The 16,019-nt window shown below is 51.2% G+C and overlaps 4 protein-coding genes across 8 annotated transcripts in view; all 4 read left to right on the top strand.

Annotated features, from left to right (window-relative positions):
* The window catches only part of LOC115590082 (C-type natriuretic peptide 2-like), a 21,085-nt gene extending 10,448 nt beyond the window's left edge, over window positions 1–10,637 (top strand). Inside the window, exon 4 of the transcript XR_003985652.1 lies at window positions 10,471–10,637. The gene's annotated coding sequence lies outside the window, so the exon portion shown is untranslated. The remainder of the gene's footprint in view (window positions 1–10,470) is intronic.
* Window positions 1–12,499, top strand: part of LOC115590086 (stress-associated endoplasmic reticulum protein 1-like) — a 17,086-nt gene extending 4,587 nt beyond the window's left edge. The window contains exon 4 of one of the 2 annotated variants that reach the window (XR_003985653.1): window positions 12,466–12,499. The gene's annotated coding sequence lies outside the window, so the exon portion shown is untranslated. Of the gene's footprint in view, window positions 1–3,300; window positions 4,900–12,465 lie in introns of those variants that run through there. The other variant, XR_003985654.1, reaches the window with a different exon arrangement.
* Window positions 784–4,899, top strand: LOC115590087 (stress-associated endoplasmic reticulum protein 1). Its single transcript, XM_030431353.1, has 3 exons — window positions 784–1,102; window positions 2,431–2,506; window positions 3,190–4,899. The coding sequence occupies exons 1-3, from the start codon at window positions 1,019–1,021 to the stop codon at window positions 3,228–3,230; spliced, it is 201 nt and encodes a 66-aa protein (XP_030287213.1). The 5' UTR covers window positions 784–1,018; the 3' UTR covers window positions 3,231–4,899.
* The window catches only part of camta2 (calmodulin binding transcription activator 2), a 22,585-nt gene continuing 16,019 nt past the window's right edge, over window positions 9,454–16,019 (top strand). For 3 of the 4 annotated variants that reach the window (XM_030431126.1, XM_030431127.1, XM_030431123.1), the window contains exons 1-11: window positions 9,454–9,582; window positions 10,739–10,830; window positions 11,141–11,244; window positions 11,628–11,695; window positions 11,804–11,939; window positions 12,389–12,460; window positions 12,554–12,701; window positions 13,273–13,401; window positions 13,497–13,713; window positions 13,796–14,804; window positions 15,048–15,752. In XM_030431126.1, coding sequence (XP_030286986.1) covers window positions 10,797–10,830; window positions 11,141–11,244; window positions 11,628–11,695; window positions 11,804–11,939; window positions 12,389–12,460; window positions 12,554–12,701; window positions 13,273–13,401; window positions 13,497–13,713; window positions 13,796–14,804; window positions 15,048–15,752 — 2,622 coding nt within the window. In that variant the 5' untranslated portion in view covers window positions 9,454–9,582; window positions 10,739–10,796. The other variant, XM_030431125.1, reaches the window with a different exon arrangement.

Raw genomic sequence — 16,019 nt, 5'->3', positions numbered from 1 at the left:
GACACAGGTAGACCTCAGAGGAGACGTCTTCTACTTCCTCTGGAATCCTACTAATGACCCCGCCCTGACCCCTGACCCCTGGCTCCTACACACCAGCAGAGCACTGTGTGTTGTGGTGTGTGTGTGTGTGTGTGTGTGTGTGAGACGACCATGTGTTTAACATGCAGACGTGTGTGTGTGTGTGTGTGTGTGTCGACCTACTGCAGTCTGACTGCAGAATGTAATAAAATGAAGAAACTCTTTCTGGTTCATGTCGATTTATTTTCTCATTAATCATCATTTTAAGGGTTTAATATTGACTTTCTATGGACAGTGAATTTTATTCCATATTGTGTGAATATAATTTTACAAAAAAGTCAAACTGTTTATTTTGTTGTCTGATTTTATTTGTTTACACACATGAAAACAACACAAATCAATAAACACAAGAACCGTCAGCGAAGTGATTTACAAACGTTCTGTTTAAAGGACCGTTTCATTAGCATTGGGCGAACGTTCCCTTTACATAAGGGAGCATTCACACTGGCATGTCCAAAGTGGGCTAACCCGGCTTGCTGGTTCTGGTCCGGAGCAGGTTATGTGGGTTAAGAGGTGCCAGTGTGAGACGGGTCTAAAGAACTCAGAGAACAGTGTGGATGTGTTGGAACAGTGTGGATCATACAGACCCGGGCTGAGGTGGACCGGAACCAGAAGGGTGCAGTGGTACTGATACAGTCTGATCATTCAGAACATCATTCTGGACTCTAGCGCTTCTTCCCGCCACTAGAGGGCAGCAGGGAGCCATTTTGAATCCTCCCCTGTCACGTGACCGGGCCAGCCCCTTCATAGCTCACTCTAGCACGCTAGCAGCTAGCTCACGGTTAGCATTTCATTCGGAGCAACACGGAAACAAACCCCGGCGGAGACTCCTCACCTCCCGCGGAACGCTTTCACTGGTAACCGGCGCTCCTCCACCGTCTCCTCCTCCCGGCCGTCCCCGGCTCTCCGTCCTCCTGGTCCAGGCCGTTAAACCTCAAACATGTCGGCGGTGCAGCGGATGAAAGTGGCGAACGAGCGGCACAGCAAGACCATCACACAGCGGGGACACGTCCAGAAAACCTCGGTACTGACAGCCGGGCTAACGGCTAACCAGCTAGCTAACACTCCGCTACAGATCGAGGCCACCAGCACACAGCTGGCAGCCTCTCTTTTATAATATACATTATATATTTTGTGTTGCTTAAAGTATTTAATGTGCCTGCTGCAGTTTAGCTGCTCGGTTAAAATGCGACTCGGTGACGGAAGCTGCGATGCAGTTTGCGCTCAGCGTTGACGAAGCTAGCTTTAGCATTAGCATGTACAGCTGCACGATCGACGTGTTTCAGCACAGTCTGACATCAAGAGGCCGAGATGTCTTCACATGTTGTTACAGATTATAGTGAAACAGTCTCAGCTGACGTCTGTGGACACCGACCGACACAGCTAACCGCTGCTGTAGGCGACACCGAGCCAGACTCCATCAAACATCTGTCACGTTCATGTGGTGTCGCCTCTGTGCACAGCTGCACGTCAGGACTGTGGTACTGAAGCCTTCAGCTGGACCTGACTGACAGTTTCGGCTTCAGTTCGGCGCACACTCTCCGTCCCTGTCGGGTCTTGTTAGGGGGACACGGTGAGGTCCAGTCCGCCTCTCACGCATCCTGCCCGCTGTCAACACTGCAGTGGGCGGAGGCGCCACACTGCACATCTGCTGGAAGAACATGTGTGTGTTCGTTATAAATCGTGTTCTTACTAATTCTGCACGAGACGAATTGAAAGCAGGGCCCCACACGGTGTGAATACAGATCACATGTTGGTGATCTGTGGGTTTACTCCTGCAAACATAGAGAGCAGCCGTAAATACCACACATTTGTCAGCGGAGTTCGTGATTAGCACGTACTTGGGTCTCTTAGCAAGGTGCTGTCATCTGTCACAGCAGTGTGAGAGGACTGAGACCCTCATTAGACCTCCTGACCACCTGGACCTGGATCTCAGTCTGGGCCTAAAGATATTCTGACTGTTCATGCGATTGTAACTGATTTGTTGTCCACTCTGTGCAGGTTTAATTCAGCCATCACAATATAATTAATGCTATATAAGGTGTTGAGTCACATATTCTTGAGTTGTCCCCTCTCTTGGCCTTTTTGAATATATGTTCTGTTAGCCTGAAGCGAGCAGCTCCTTACCCAGAATGCTCAGCGCTGCACTTGCAGGTCTGTGCGTTAATCTGCACATTATGTCCTCACTGAATCGCTCAGTTTGAATCCATAAAACAGTCAACAATCTAGAACTGAATATCTTGGACAAGAAAGCAATAAATAACTGCAGGGTAGTTTTCTGTCATCTGTTGTGTTGATTATTTATTTATTTATTGATTTATTTATTGATTGATATGTGTGTGTGTGTTTCAGCGGCCTGTTAACGAGGAGAAGTCTCCGGTGGGCCCGTGGCTGCTCGCTCTGTTCGTCTTTGTGGTTTGTGGATCAGGTGAGTATCTCTTCAACCTACACAGCTAGCTTAGCATTAGCCTGCTACTGTAGGAAACTCTCTGACAGCGCTGGACGTGTTGGTTTGTTTTCTTTTTCAGAGATCCTTTATAGATTTGTATGAGAGGAGGGTTCACTCTGGACAGATTGGAGAAACTGGATTTCTCTCTTTTGATTTCTTTAATTATTTCTGAATCACTGAAGCCTGGGATCGTTGTTGAACTCTGTAAACATTATTTAAACTTGTCAGACAGTCGAGAGGATGCAGACGAGCGGCGGTCTTTTATACAGAAGAGTTTGTCAGGACGAAGAGCAGCGATCTGTTGATCCTTATTGATCCACCTGTGAGAGTCTGACAGCAGCAGAGCCTCAGTGCTGAAATCCATGTTTACAGTCGTGACTATGGAGAATCTTTATCTGCTTCCTGCACAGCTGATCAGATCTCTGTGGTTTTTCTGCAGAACTGCTGCATCACTGAAAGCGTCAAAATGTCCTGAAAACATCGAGCTGATGAAACGACCCAAAACTTCACGAATCTGTCCATGTTTTATATTTTTTTTTACATCACAAACTGCCTTCTGTCATGAAGGAACGAGTCTGTGACGTCCAGCAATCGATCTAAAGATGGAATGTTGCACAGTTTGTCCAATCAGTAATCAAATACATGTGATCTGTGTCTTTCAGCCATCTTCCAGATCATCCAGAGCATCAGGCAGGGCATGTGATGACCTCTGACCCTGCAGCCGAGCCCAACACATGACGCCAATCATGACCCCGCCTACCACACCCACACACCACACACACACACACACACACAACACACACACACACACACACTTGTTCCTGTGGAGTTTAAACTGAGCTGGTCTTTCTTCTCACTGTAACCCGACCTCTCTTCCTCGTCCCCATCTTTTTTTTTTACTTCCTCCCCTGTTGATGAAGCTGATCAGATATTGGTTATTGATTGCTTGTCAGATGAAGTCTTAACTCTTCTTCCTGTTTCTCTGACGCAGTCGTCCAGCTGCTTTTTATTCTCTGCTCACACACGTTTGGTCGCCTTCGTTTGACTGAAGCTGATGTTTGTTAGTGTCTTTATTTTTCGGACTCTGATTTAAAGGAACATTCTGCTCGAGAACCGATCGTTGATTTAACGTCAGATTATTCAGAAAGAAGAAATTCAAATCGTCACGGCGCCTCAACGAACAAACAAATGAAGGCCGTCACTGATGGATGAGATAAATGAAACACACAAACAACTTTAATCCAACTCCCCACTCCAGTTCTTGTTTTCGTATCACTTCCTCCAGATGTTTCACATTAAAAGTTTTCCAGCCTGAATGTCAGCGATAGACTTTTAATATGAAATGCATACAGGAAGTGTTGACAGCAGTTTGAAACTGACGAAGAGACACTTGGTGAATCTGCTCTTCCTGATCGTTGTTCAGCTGCTGTCAACACTTCCTGTAAGTGTTTCACAATAAAAGCTCGGCAGTCACGGAGTCGTCTGATGGTCAGAGAGATTCGGAACAACACGCTGCTTCTTCTGTCGTGTAACTCAACTTATCATTTATGAAATGATGATAAAGTGAAGAAGTCAGTTGTGTCAGATACAGAGGGAATGTTTGAACATGCAGCGACATGATGCTGACACCAGCTGGACCGTTAGGTTAATTGGAGTGATGGAATATGACAGATCCGTGTTTGCTGGTCAAAGTGTCTTCGTCCGCCTCGTGTTCATTCTGCTCGTCACGCTTTATGAAAGGATGTTGAGGGTTTTAATGAGCTGTTGTAAACAGACTGTACAAGTCTGCATGTAAACTGTCAAAGTCTAACAACAAAGATGAAAAGTCGACATGAAACTGAAGCTACAGCTTCTGTTGTGAGTTCTTTGTTTGTCGACACAGAACAAGACGTCTGCAGTGACCGAAGGACGGAGATGAAAGAGTTCAAACCTGAAAATTAAACAGAACTAAAATGAAAAAATGAACTTTAAATCTTTGATAGCTGAACTTTGTATCTCTGCAGGAGGACGAGACGTTCAGGATTTAACCGTCTGAAATCAGCAGTTTGGTTCCTTTAAATCAGAGTTCTTCATCTGTTCTGTTCTCGTCTCTGGTTGAATCCAGACCGACAGAGTTTTAACGTTCTTGTTTTGATGTGAATGAATAAAACCGGTGAAGGTGAAGCTTCAGTTAAACTCTGGCCTCCCACCAACACTTCCACTGGACTGGTGTCGACGTGAAGAGACGGTCACCTGCTGGTTTTTTTGAAGCAGTTGTTGGTTTAGTTTTTGGAAAGGTGAAGCAGTCAGAGAGGTGAAGAGCTCAGCGAGCCTCCTGCTGGACGACATGCTCCGCTTTTATACAAAATAAACCACAGATATTTTTCTCTACACGTCTCTGATCTCTGTGTGTCTGATTCTGATCTGTTTACTTCTCATTTCACAACACAGCATTTCACAATGAACAAGAAACACACGAGGGAAATGACTTGACATGTTCTGGAGCTGAAGAGAAAGCCGGACTTGAAGATTTGTCTGTAGCCTTTAAAGAAACGGCTCTGGTAGTTTGAGTCGATCTCTGACGTCCTGAAATGATAAACAGTGAAGCTTCTCTCAGTGAGATCACATGACAGAAGCAAATCTGTTATTTAAGAGACATTTAAACTGTTTGATGAAGGAAATGAAGATGTTCTGTTTCTCTAGATCTAAAACATCCAGTGAGCTGCCTGGATCTCCTCTGAAAGCTTCAGTCTGTCAGTGTCCGTCTCCAGAACTCAGAACCTTTGAGCTCTGATAAATGTGTCCGCTGCAGTTCTGGGAACACTTTCAAAGACCTGCTCATCAGTGAAACAAACACTGTTCACATCACAGTCTGGTCCACGTCCAGCAGCCCAGAGGACGACCAGAACCAGAACCTTCTGATGTGTCAGTTCCAGAAGTCCAGATGTAAACAATAACACAATGTTTCATAAATATAAGACATCTCAAAGTACATGTTAGGAGAAAAAGGGTCATGACATGTTACATAAAGTCATAAATGTTGGTGCTTATTAAGGAAAGGGGCGGAGCTTACAGGCTCACCTGTAGGCTCACCTGTAGGCTCATTTTTAAGGAAATATATTTTCCCGTAAAATGATTATTCAGAATATTATTAAGATGTCTGTGTGTCACAATTCTGAGGTTTGTTCTACCTGCTGAACACCTCAAGTTCAAGTTATTTTTTTAGTACCCAAAAGTACATTTTTTTGCAGTAGAGTCCTCATACACACACAGGGAAAAAATTGAAGGCAAGACACACATCCACCTGCTGTGACACACCTGAGGTTTGCTCCACCTGTCAGGTGAAGTGAAGGATTGAAAGTGCTAGGTGAAGTGAAGTAGTGGAGCTGTCAGGTGAGGTGAAGGGTGGAGCTGTCTGGTGAGGTGAAGGGTGGAGGTCTCAGGTGAGGTGAAGAGTGGAGGTCTCAGGTGAGGTGAAGGGTGGAGGTCTCAGGTGGGAGGGGAGGCTAGTGAAGAGTGGAGGTCTCAGGTGAGGTGAAGGGTGGAGGCGTCAGGTGGGATGAAGAGTGGAGGTCTCAGGTGAGGTGAAGGGTGGAGGCGTCAGGTGAAGTGAAGGGTGGAGGTCTCAGGTGAGGTGAAGAGCGGAGGTTTCAGGTGGGGTGAAGAGTGGAGGTTTCAGGTGGGGTGAAGGGTGGAGGTCTCAGGTGGGGTGAAGGGTGGAGCTGTCAGGTGAAGTGAAGGGTGGAGGTCTCAGGTGAGGTGAAGGGTGGAGGTCTCAGGTGGGGTGAAGAGTGGAGGTCTCAGGTGAGGTGAAGAGTGGAGGCGTCAGGTGGGATGAAGAGTGGAGGTCTCAGGTGGGGTGAAGAGTGGAGGTCTCAGGTGGGGTGAAGAGTGGAGGCGTCAGGTGAGGTGAAGAGTGGAGGTCTCAGGTGAGGTGAAGAGTGGAGGTCTCAGGTGGGGTGAAGAGTGGAGGTCTCAGGTGGGATGAAGGGTGGAGGCGTCAGGTGAGGTGAAGAGTGGAGGCGTCAGGTGAGGTGAAGAGTGGAGGCGTCAGGTGGGATGAAGAGTGGAGGTCTCAGGTGGGATGAAGAGTGGAGGTCTCAGGTGGGATGAAGGGTGGAGGCATCAGGTGGGGTGAAGAGTGGAGGTCTCAGGTGAGGTGAAGAGTGGAGGCGTCAGGTGGGATGAAGAGTGGAGGTCTCAGGTGAGGTGAAGGGTGGAGGCGTCAGGTGGGATGAAGAGTGGAGGTCTCAGGTGGGGTGAAGAGTGGAGGCGTCAGGTGGGATGAAGAGTGGAGGTCTCAGGTGGGGTGAAGAGTGGAGGTCTCAGGTGAGGTGAAGAGTGGAGGTCTCAGGTGAGGTGAAGGGTGGAGGTCTCAGGTGGGGTGAAGGGTGGAGGTCTCAGGAGGGGTTAAGAGTGGAGACGTCAGGTGGGATGAAGAGTGGAGGTCTCAGGTGGGGTGAAGAGTGGAGGTCTCAGGTGGGGTGAAGAGTGGAGGCGTCAGGTGGGATGAAGAGTGGAGGCGTCAGGTGGGATGAAGAGTGGAGGTCTCAGGTGGGGTGAAGAGTGGAGGTCTCAGGTGAGGTGAAGAGTGGAGGTCTCAGGTGGGGTGAAGAGTGGAGGTCTCAGGTGGGGTGAAGAGTGGAGGTCTCAGGTGAGGTGAAGGGTGGAGGTCCCAGGTGAGGTGAAGGGTTGAGGCGTCAGGTGAGGTGAAGAGCGGAGGCGTCAGGTGGGGTGAAGAGTGGAGGTCTCAGGTGAGGTGAAGGGTGGAGGCGTCAGGTGGGATGAAGAGTGGAGGTCTCAGGTGAGGTGAAGGGTGGAGGCGTCAGGTGGGATGAAGAGTGGAGGTCTCAGGTGAGGTGAAGGGTGGAGGCGTCAGGTGGGATGAAGAGTGGAGGTCTCAGGTGAGGTGAAGGGTGGAGGCGTCAGGTGAAGTGAAGGGTGGAGGTCTCAGGTGAGGTGAAGAGCGGAGGTTTCAGGTGGGGTGAAGAGTGGAGGTTTCAGGTGGGGTGAAGGGTGGAGGTCTCAGGTGGGGTGAAGGGTGGAGCTGTCAGGTGAAGTGAAGGGTGGAGGTCTCAGGTGAGGTGAAGGGTGGAGGTCTCAGGTGGGGTGAAGAGTGGAGGTCTCAGGTGAGGTGAAGAGTGGAGGCGTCAGGTGGGATGAAGAGTGGAGGTCTCAGGTGGGGTGAAGAGTGGAGGTCTCAGGTGGGGTGAAGAGTGGAGGCGTCAGGTGAGGTGAAGAGTGGAGGTCTCAGGTGAGGTGAAGAGTGGAGGTCTCAGGTGGGGTGAAGAGTGGAGGTCTCAGGTGGGATGAAGGGTGGAGGCGTCAGGTGAGGTGAAGAGTGGAGGCGTCAGGTGGGATGAAGAGTGGAGGTCTCAGGTGGGATGAAGAGTGGAGGTCTCAGGTGGGATGAAGGGTGGAGGCATCAGGTGGGGTGAAGAGTGGAGGTCTCAGGTGAGGTGAAGAGTGGAGGCGTCAGGTGGGATGAAGAGTGGAGGTCTCAGGTGAGGTGAATGGTGGAGGCGTCAGGTGGGATGAAGAGTGGAGGTCTCAGGTGGGGTGAAGAGTGGAGGCGTCAGGTGGGATGAAGAGTGGAGGTCTCAGGTGGGGTGAAGAGTGGAGGTCTCAGGTGAGGGTGAAGAGTGGAGGTCTCAGGTGAGGTGAAGGGTGGAGGTCTCAGGTGGGGTGAAGGGTGGAGGTCTCAGGTGGGGTTAAGAGTGGAGACGTCAGGTGGGATGAAGAGTGGAGGTCTCAGGTGGGGTGAAGAGTGGAGGTCTCAGGTGGGGTGAAGAGTGGGGCGTCGAGGTGAGGCTGAAGAGTGGAGGTCTCAGGTGAGGTGAAGAGGTGGAGGCGTCAGGTGAGGTGAAGAGCGGAGGCGTCAGGTGGGGTGAAGAGTGGAGGTCTCAGGTGAGGTGAAGGGTGGAGATCTCAGGTGGGATGAAGGGTGGAAGTCTCAGGTGGGATGAAGGGTGGAGGTCTCAGGTGAGGTGAAGAGTGGAGGTCTCAGGTGAGGTGGAGGGTGGAGGTCTCAGGTGGGGTGAAGAGTGGAGGTCTCAGGTGGGGTGAAGGGTGGAGGTCTCAGGTGAGGTGAAGAGTGGAGGTCTCAGGTGGGGTGAAGGGTGGAGGTCTCAGGTGAGGTGGAGGGTGGAGATCTCAGGTGGGATGAAGGGTGGAGGCGTCAGGTGGGGTGGAGGGTGGAGGTCTCAGGTGGGGTGAAGAGTGGAGGTCTCAGGTGGGGTGAAGGGTGGAGGTCTCAGGTGGGGTGAAGGGTGGAGGGCTCAGGTGGGGTGAAGGGTGGAGATCTCAGGTAAGGTGAAGGGTGGAGATCTCAGGTAAGGTGGAGGATGGAGATCTCAGGTGGGATGAAGGGTGGAGGCGTCAGGTGGGGTGGAGGGTGGAGGTCTCAGGTAAGGTGAAGGGTGGTGGTCTCAGGCGGGGTGAAGAGTGGTGGTCTCAGGCGGGGTGAAGGGTGGAGGTCTCAGGTGAGGTGGAGGGTGGAGATCTCAGGTGGGATGAAGGGTGGAGGCGTCAGGTGGGGTGGAGGGTGGAGGTCTCAGGTGGGGTGAAGGGTGGAGGTCTCAGGTGAGGTGAAGGGTGGAGGTCTCAGGTGAGGTGAAGAGTGGAGGTCTTAGGTGAGGTGAAGGGTGGAGGTCTCAGGTGAGGTGAAGGGTGGAGATCTCAGGCGGGGTGAAGAGTGGAGGTCTCAGGTGGGGTGAAGGGTGGAGGTCTCAGGTGGGATGAAGGGTGGAGATCTCAGGCGGGGTGAAGAGTGGAGGTCTCAGGTGGGGTGAAGGGTGGAGGTCTCAGGTGAGGTGAAGGGTGGAGGTCTCAGGTGGGGTGAAGGGTGGAGGTGTCAGGTGAGTTGACAGCTTGACTCTCAGATTAACGTGTCATTAACAGAGTTGCTGTGTTAAAGTTTAACCTCTCCAGTTGATGAGACTATAAAACACGTACAGATGAAAGTCAGTGAGGTTATAATCTACAGGTGATCTCCACCCCTCCACCACTCTGCCTCCCACGTAGCTACGCACTGACGTCAGAGAAGGAGAAGATGGCGGCGGTGCTGAAGGCGGAAGGTAAAGGAGCTTTCACTGACTGTTTTCCCTTAAATCAGCCGCTGCTCGACCCGTGTCGCTTCTTTAAATGGTTTTATTAGACACGGTATATTCAGAGAGTCTTGTGGGCGGACCGGTCCGGGTTAGCTCGTTTGGACCCGGAGCTAAAGCCCTGCAGCTCGGCTGTCGGAGGTGTTTAATCACTGCTGATAGGGACCTGTGTAGCTGTCGTTAGCCTAGCCGGCTAGCTGAGCAGCTAAACAACCAAACATTAGTGTTATTTATTAACTAGTGAATCAATGATTGTCTTTGGTTTGGTTTGGGTAAAGTGTTGAGGGTATGATGGAAGCTAGTGATGTGTTATCACGCGCTGTCGCCTCGTTACATTCGGTAATGACGCGAATATAAGAAGCGTCTTAACGTTAGCTTCAGAGTTAGCTTGTTCGGCGGGTCGGGAGGAGCTGAGCTCCTACAGCCGGGAGAGAAGCTCCGGGAGGCGGCCACAGCAGCCAGGCGAGTCCGCGGTCTGAGCCCGGCCTCCGGGGAGTGTGTGTGTGTGTGTGTGCGCGTGTGTTTGTGTGTGTGTGTGTGTGAAAGAGAGAATCACAATCATTTGTTACTGTGTTTAATGTTTTTTTCAATGATACTTATTACGTGTGTTCAGATGTGCAATTAACTAACACACACACATACACTCACACACTGATTGAAACTGAATGTGAAATCGTAAATGTTATGTAACTCAACACACACACACAGTTATGAACACACACTGTCTCCAGCTATAAAGTGGGTGCAAATTCAACTGTTGCTAGGCAACAGGGAGCTATTGAGGGAGTGTGTGTGTGTGTGGTGTTAGCAACTTGGACTTCAGGTGTGTGTGTGTGGTGTTAGCAACTTGGACTTCAGGTGTGTGTGTGTGTGTGTGATGCTGGTGTCCTGTTGCAGACTGTGTGTGTGTTCAGAGTCACACACTAACGCTGGAGTAATGGCCAATAAGTAATCTATTACTCAAAGAGGATGGTGAGCGTATCAATCACAACATGATCCTGTTCACTAACTGTGAGCACCTGAATGCAGCACACACCCAACACAGCCCCTGTTTGCCATTGATCAGATTATTGACTGTGTGTGTGTGTGTGTGTGTGTGTGTGTGTGTGTGTGTGTGTGCGCGCAGTGGGGCAGTGCGGGCAGCCGTGCGTTGTGTGAGACTCATCCTGCATGGACCCGTCGCCATGAGCAACAAGGAGATGGTTTCCACGGAGACAGGTCAGTTCCCCCCCCAGCTCTGTTGCTGTGGTAACTAAATGTTGTTGATGACATCACAGACGGCTGTTTTCTTTGTCTGTGATGTCATCGTTTTGCATCATCATGATCATGTAGATCAATTCCCAGAGATCGCCGGCCGCGCTGTCTGCAGCTGTTGCCATGGAGACGAGTTAATTTTTTAAAATGATTTTGAGGATGTTCTCGTCTCCTAGCAACAGTTTGTCCTGTGCTAAAATATACACTTTATTACTGTATGACTTGATTTTGTGGCTGAACCTGTCGTCTGCTCTCTGTCTGTGTCTCTGTGCAGAGAATAAAGGACCGAGGAAGGTGTTTCTTCCTAACAAGCTGTTGGAGTGTCTCCCTCGTTTGTCCGGTCTGCCTAACGAGCGGCTCAGGTGGAACACTAACGAGGTGAGGACCAGACAGAGCTGCCTGTGTGCCGCCTTCACTGTCAGAATGGCTGCTGGTGCTGTTGTTCACGTCACTCCATCAGGCTGATAGAAATTGAATTTGATCGATTAATAGAATAATCACTGCAGATCTACTTTACGTATGAGCTGCTGGTTTTGTCTTGGCTGGTTGACACACTGGTTTGTGCCACGTTTGCCGTCCTTCATGAGAAATAACAAAGAAGGAAATAAAGATGTTTTTCCATCATCACATCACGCAGCTCTACTCTCTGACAGAACTCATCTCTACCACTCTGACCGATCTGTCGTCACATGACTTGTTTTAATGAGACCCAGTTTAGTCTCAAGATGGTTATTCTCTTTCCTCTTCTGTTCGTTTTGCAGGAGATCGCTTCGTACCTGATATCATTTGACAGACATGACGAGTGGCTCTCCTGCACTCTGAAAACCAGGTAAACGCACCGACTCACACCACAGCTTCAGGACGACCCTGGCAGACGAAGCTGAGGGCGTCACAACGTGACTCACAGCAGTAACACCGATGTGTTTCTGTCTTCCAGGCCGAAGAACGGCAGCATCATCCTGTACAACAGGAAGAAGGTGAAGTACAGGAAGGACGGATACTGCTGGAAGAAAAGGAAGGATGGGAAAACGACGAGAGAGGACCACATGAAGCTGAAGGTCCAGGGCATGGAGGTCAGCACAACCCAATAACAACATTCTGTGGTGATTCTCTCAGCATCTGATGTCAGGCGTCAGGAAACAAGCTGATCTTTAGTCTTTTAGTCTGGATCCTTTTCCAGACGGCCAGAAAGGTTCTTCTCTGTAGTCTGGTGGTCTGGATCTCTTGTCACATGGCAGGAGTGAAGCTGCGTCATAGTCTGGATCTCTCCCCAGCAGGGTGAACAGACTGTAGCTGGGATGAGTGGGTGCTCAGCATTCACAGCAGGATCAGTAACGTTACTTTACTTTTGTATCATCTTTATGCTCAGTTTGACATCGTAAAAAGCACCAAGAATCCCTCAAACCACCCCACAGATCAGTCAGACTCCACACAGTGATGACTCCCAGAGAGCCTCTCTGAAGAAGGACAGCAGCTGATAGTTTCAGTACTGATGAATGCTCACGGCTGTCTCTGCTTTCAGTGCCTGTATGGTTGCTACGTCCATTCCTCCATTGTGCCGACATTCCACAGACGATGCTACTGGCTGCTGCAGGTCAGCACACACACACACACACACACACACACACACACATTATAGAATAGTGAGAATCAATCATTTATCAATATGTGTCTCTGTGTGTGACAGAATCCGGACATCGTGCTGGTCCACTACCTGAACGTGCCGTCCCTGGAGGATTCTGGGAAATGCAGTCCGCTGCTGTGTGCGGTGGCCGACCGCCATGACAGCGTGAGGTGGAGCCGGGACGACCTGCTGAACCAGCTGAAGCCCATGTGTAAGAAACGAGTACTTTTACTGCATGTACATAAAAATATCACACTCTGTAGTGTTAGCGTGTATTATCTGTGTACTCTGTAGTGTTAGCGTGTATTATCTGTGTACTCTGTAGTGTTAGCGTGTATTATCTGTGTGCTCTGTAGTGTTAGCGTGTATTATCTGTGTGCTCTGTAGTGTTAATGCGTATTATCTGTGTACTCTGTAGTGTTAGCGTGTATTATCTGTGTACTCTGTAGTGTTAGCGTGTATTATCTGTGTACTGTGTAGTGTTAGCGTGTATTATCTGTGTACTGTGTAGTGTTAGCGTGTATTATCTGTGTACTCTGTAGTGTTAGCGTGTATTATCTGTGTACTCTGTAGTGTTAGCGTGTATTATCTGCGTACTCTGTAGTGTTAGCGTGTATTATCTGTGTACTGTGTAGTGTTAGCGTGTATTATCTGCGTACTCTGTAGTGTTAGCGTGTATTATCTGTGTACTCTGTAGTGTTAGCGTGTATTATCTGCGTACTCTGTAGTGTTAGCGTGTATTATCTGTGTACTGTAATACTCACATGTAGTATTTGTTGCAGTTCACAGTATGAAGTGCTCGGTGGGCTCCGGTGATTTCAGTATCGAGGAGTTGGTTCAACACATTCTGGACCGACAGAGAACCAAACCACAGCCGCGCACACACACCTGCCTCTGTAACACCGCCCAGGGTAACACATGACTGTGACATCACTATGACATCACTGTGTGACATCACTCTGAGTGGAGCTGACAGTCTGCTCCTGTCTTGTGTTTTTCTGTGTAGTATCTTCAGGAGTGAACATTCCTCACCGCTGCAACAGCACCAAGCATCGCATCATCTCCCCCAAACTGCCTCCCTCCTCCTGCAGACCCTCCCCCTCGTCTCACTCCTCTGAGGCGGGGGAGGCCGGGAGGGGAGGAGGAGGAGGAGGAGGAGAAGCCAAACTGCCCCACCTGCAGGCTCAGAGCAGCCCCGTGTCGTCTCCATGCCCCTCGTCCACGTAAGTCAGCCACACATTCACAGTGCACAGAGACGTACGGGAGGTCAAGGGGACGTAAATGTGTTTTATTCCTGTTTTGTAGCTCCGCCTCCTCGCCGCCTCAGCCTCACAGAGCCACCATAACCGTGGGTAACCACGGCAACGGCTTCTACGATCGTCATGCCAACCTGACGACGGTTGCGCTGCCCCAGAATGCGGTGATCGTCATGGCAACAACCACCGCCATTGCAGGAGGAAGAGGCGGCGGAGGCGGGGCCAGAGGAGAGGAGGTGGGACCGGGGAGGAGCCTGTCACTCACCCGCTCCGGCCAGTTACTGCTCTCACCCGCCCTCCCACCTCCTGCCGGCAACCCCGTCTCTCCCTCCCCTCCCTCCTCCTCCTCTCCTGCTCCTCCCTCACTCCCCCCTCCTCCCCCTGTCCAGGCAGCGGGGGTGGCCACCCTCTCCCTCACCCTCCTCCCCTCACCTGTGATCGGAGGCCTGCTCCTCACCCCCTCCTCTTCCAACACCTCCTCCTCAATCAATTCCCCTCCTCCTCCTGCTGCCGCCTCCCCTCCTTCTCCCCCATCGCCCCCCTCACCTCCCCTGCCTCCCCCTTCCCTCCCCCCAGCTTTTGACCCCGACTCCTTCCTCAACTCCCCTAAACAGGGTCAGACGTACGGTGGCCCACCACCTCTCTCTTCCACCCCCTCTCCTGTTCTCTGCACCTCCTCCCCCCTCTCTCCCCCATCCCTCGCTCTCTCCCTCTCCCCCACCTCCACCCCTCCCTCCTCCGTCTCTCCTCCCTCCTCACTCTCCTCCTCCTCGTCCTCCTCCTCTGAGGCAGACAGGCGAGACTCCACTCTCCCTCTCTCCTCCTCGTCTTCTTCCTCCCCTACGCCGGCCTCCTCCTTCCCCCCATCACTCTCCCTGTCTCCCTCCTCCTCTGTGGCCCCGCCCCTCCTCCCCCTCTGCCTGGAGCTGGGAGCTCTGGGAGAGTCGGCGGGGGGGAGGGAGTCAGAGGCGGTGGGAGAAGAAGAGGAGGTGAAGGACCGGAGAGATGATGATGATGATGAAGGCAGCGCTCCTCCCACCAAGCTGGCTCTGCTGCAGGTGAGACTTTAAAGGGACAGTCTGTGTTTCCCAGATGTTTTACTCAACAATTGATTCTTGTCGATCATCGTTTATTGTGGAAGGTATCTGGAAAGTTTGGAAAATGTTGTGATGTTTTCCAGATGTTCTCCAGGTCCGATAGTACTCGACGTCACTCCTTGTCAAATGATCTGAGACTTTTCCGTCCAGTTGAAAGTTCTTCTAGAACTTCTTGTCACTTCTGTTTATTTCTCTGTCATTCAGACAAGCCACGCCTCCTCCTGCTCGTCTCCACGGCAACACACAGGAAGTAGCACCGCTTCACTGCTCTTGGTTTGCCAGGACTCGACAAGCCAGCACGCGCAACCGGCCAATCAGGCAAAGCGACAGGCTGACGGACAGCCGCCATTGGTCCTGGCACAAGCCTATAATCACCTGTCTGCGCCTGAAGCTCCGCCCCCCTCCACGCTGTCCCATCAGCCCATGGTGCTGCCGCAGAGTCAGACAGTGTTTACAAATGCTACAGCTAACATGGCGTTGGACAATGACTCCGCCCCCGCTGCTGTCGCCATGGACACCACCCAGCTGACGACGCCTCCCATCCAGGTGAAGGAGGAGAGTAGGCGGAGCTACGACTCGGAGGACACCTGCATGGACACACACCTGGAGGAGGAGGCGGAGCCCTGCGAGCGTGGAGGGGAGGAGCTCGACATCTCCTTCGACAGCCAGTTCCCTGACCTCATCTCTGACCTCATCACCGAGGAGGCCAATCCCGTCGCAGCTCACCCCGCCCCCTCCGCCGCTGCCGTGCCAAACCCGGCCGTGTTCCCGGCGGGGGTCCGCTACATGGTTCCCCCCCAGCCCTCGCCCTCCTCCTCCTTCCTCCCCTTTCCTCACCCACTGCCCTCGTCCTCCTCGACGCGCCTCGCCTCCATCACGGACTTCTCCCCGGAGTGGTCGTACCCCGAGGTAACCAATCAGCAGCTGATAAATTAATATATACATTTGAATCCAGGACTTGTGTATTTCTACACTGGATTGAATTGTCAAGACGTTTCTCAGCTTCACTCTGAGCTGCAGTTTGTTCGAGGTGTTCACCTGTTTGTCCACAAGGTGGCAGCAGAGTTTCACCATCGACTGAAGTCTCAGTGAGAAGAGATCACTCCGTGTTACACGTCTTCTCCACTGGTCAATAAACCCACTTGAACCCACTTAGATCTGGGTTTTGTGTGCAGT

The sequence above is a fragment of the Sparus aurata genome, chromosome 10 (genome assembly GCF_900880675.1).
Source record: "Sparus aurata chromosome 10, fSpaAur1.1, whole genome shotgun sequence".
Lineage (NCBI taxonomy): Eukaryota > Metazoa > Chordata > Actinopteri > Spariformes > Sparidae > Sparus > Sparus aurata.
The sequence above is the reverse complement of the archived record's forward strand: the minus strand, read 5'-3'. Positions and strand labels throughout refer to the sequence as shown.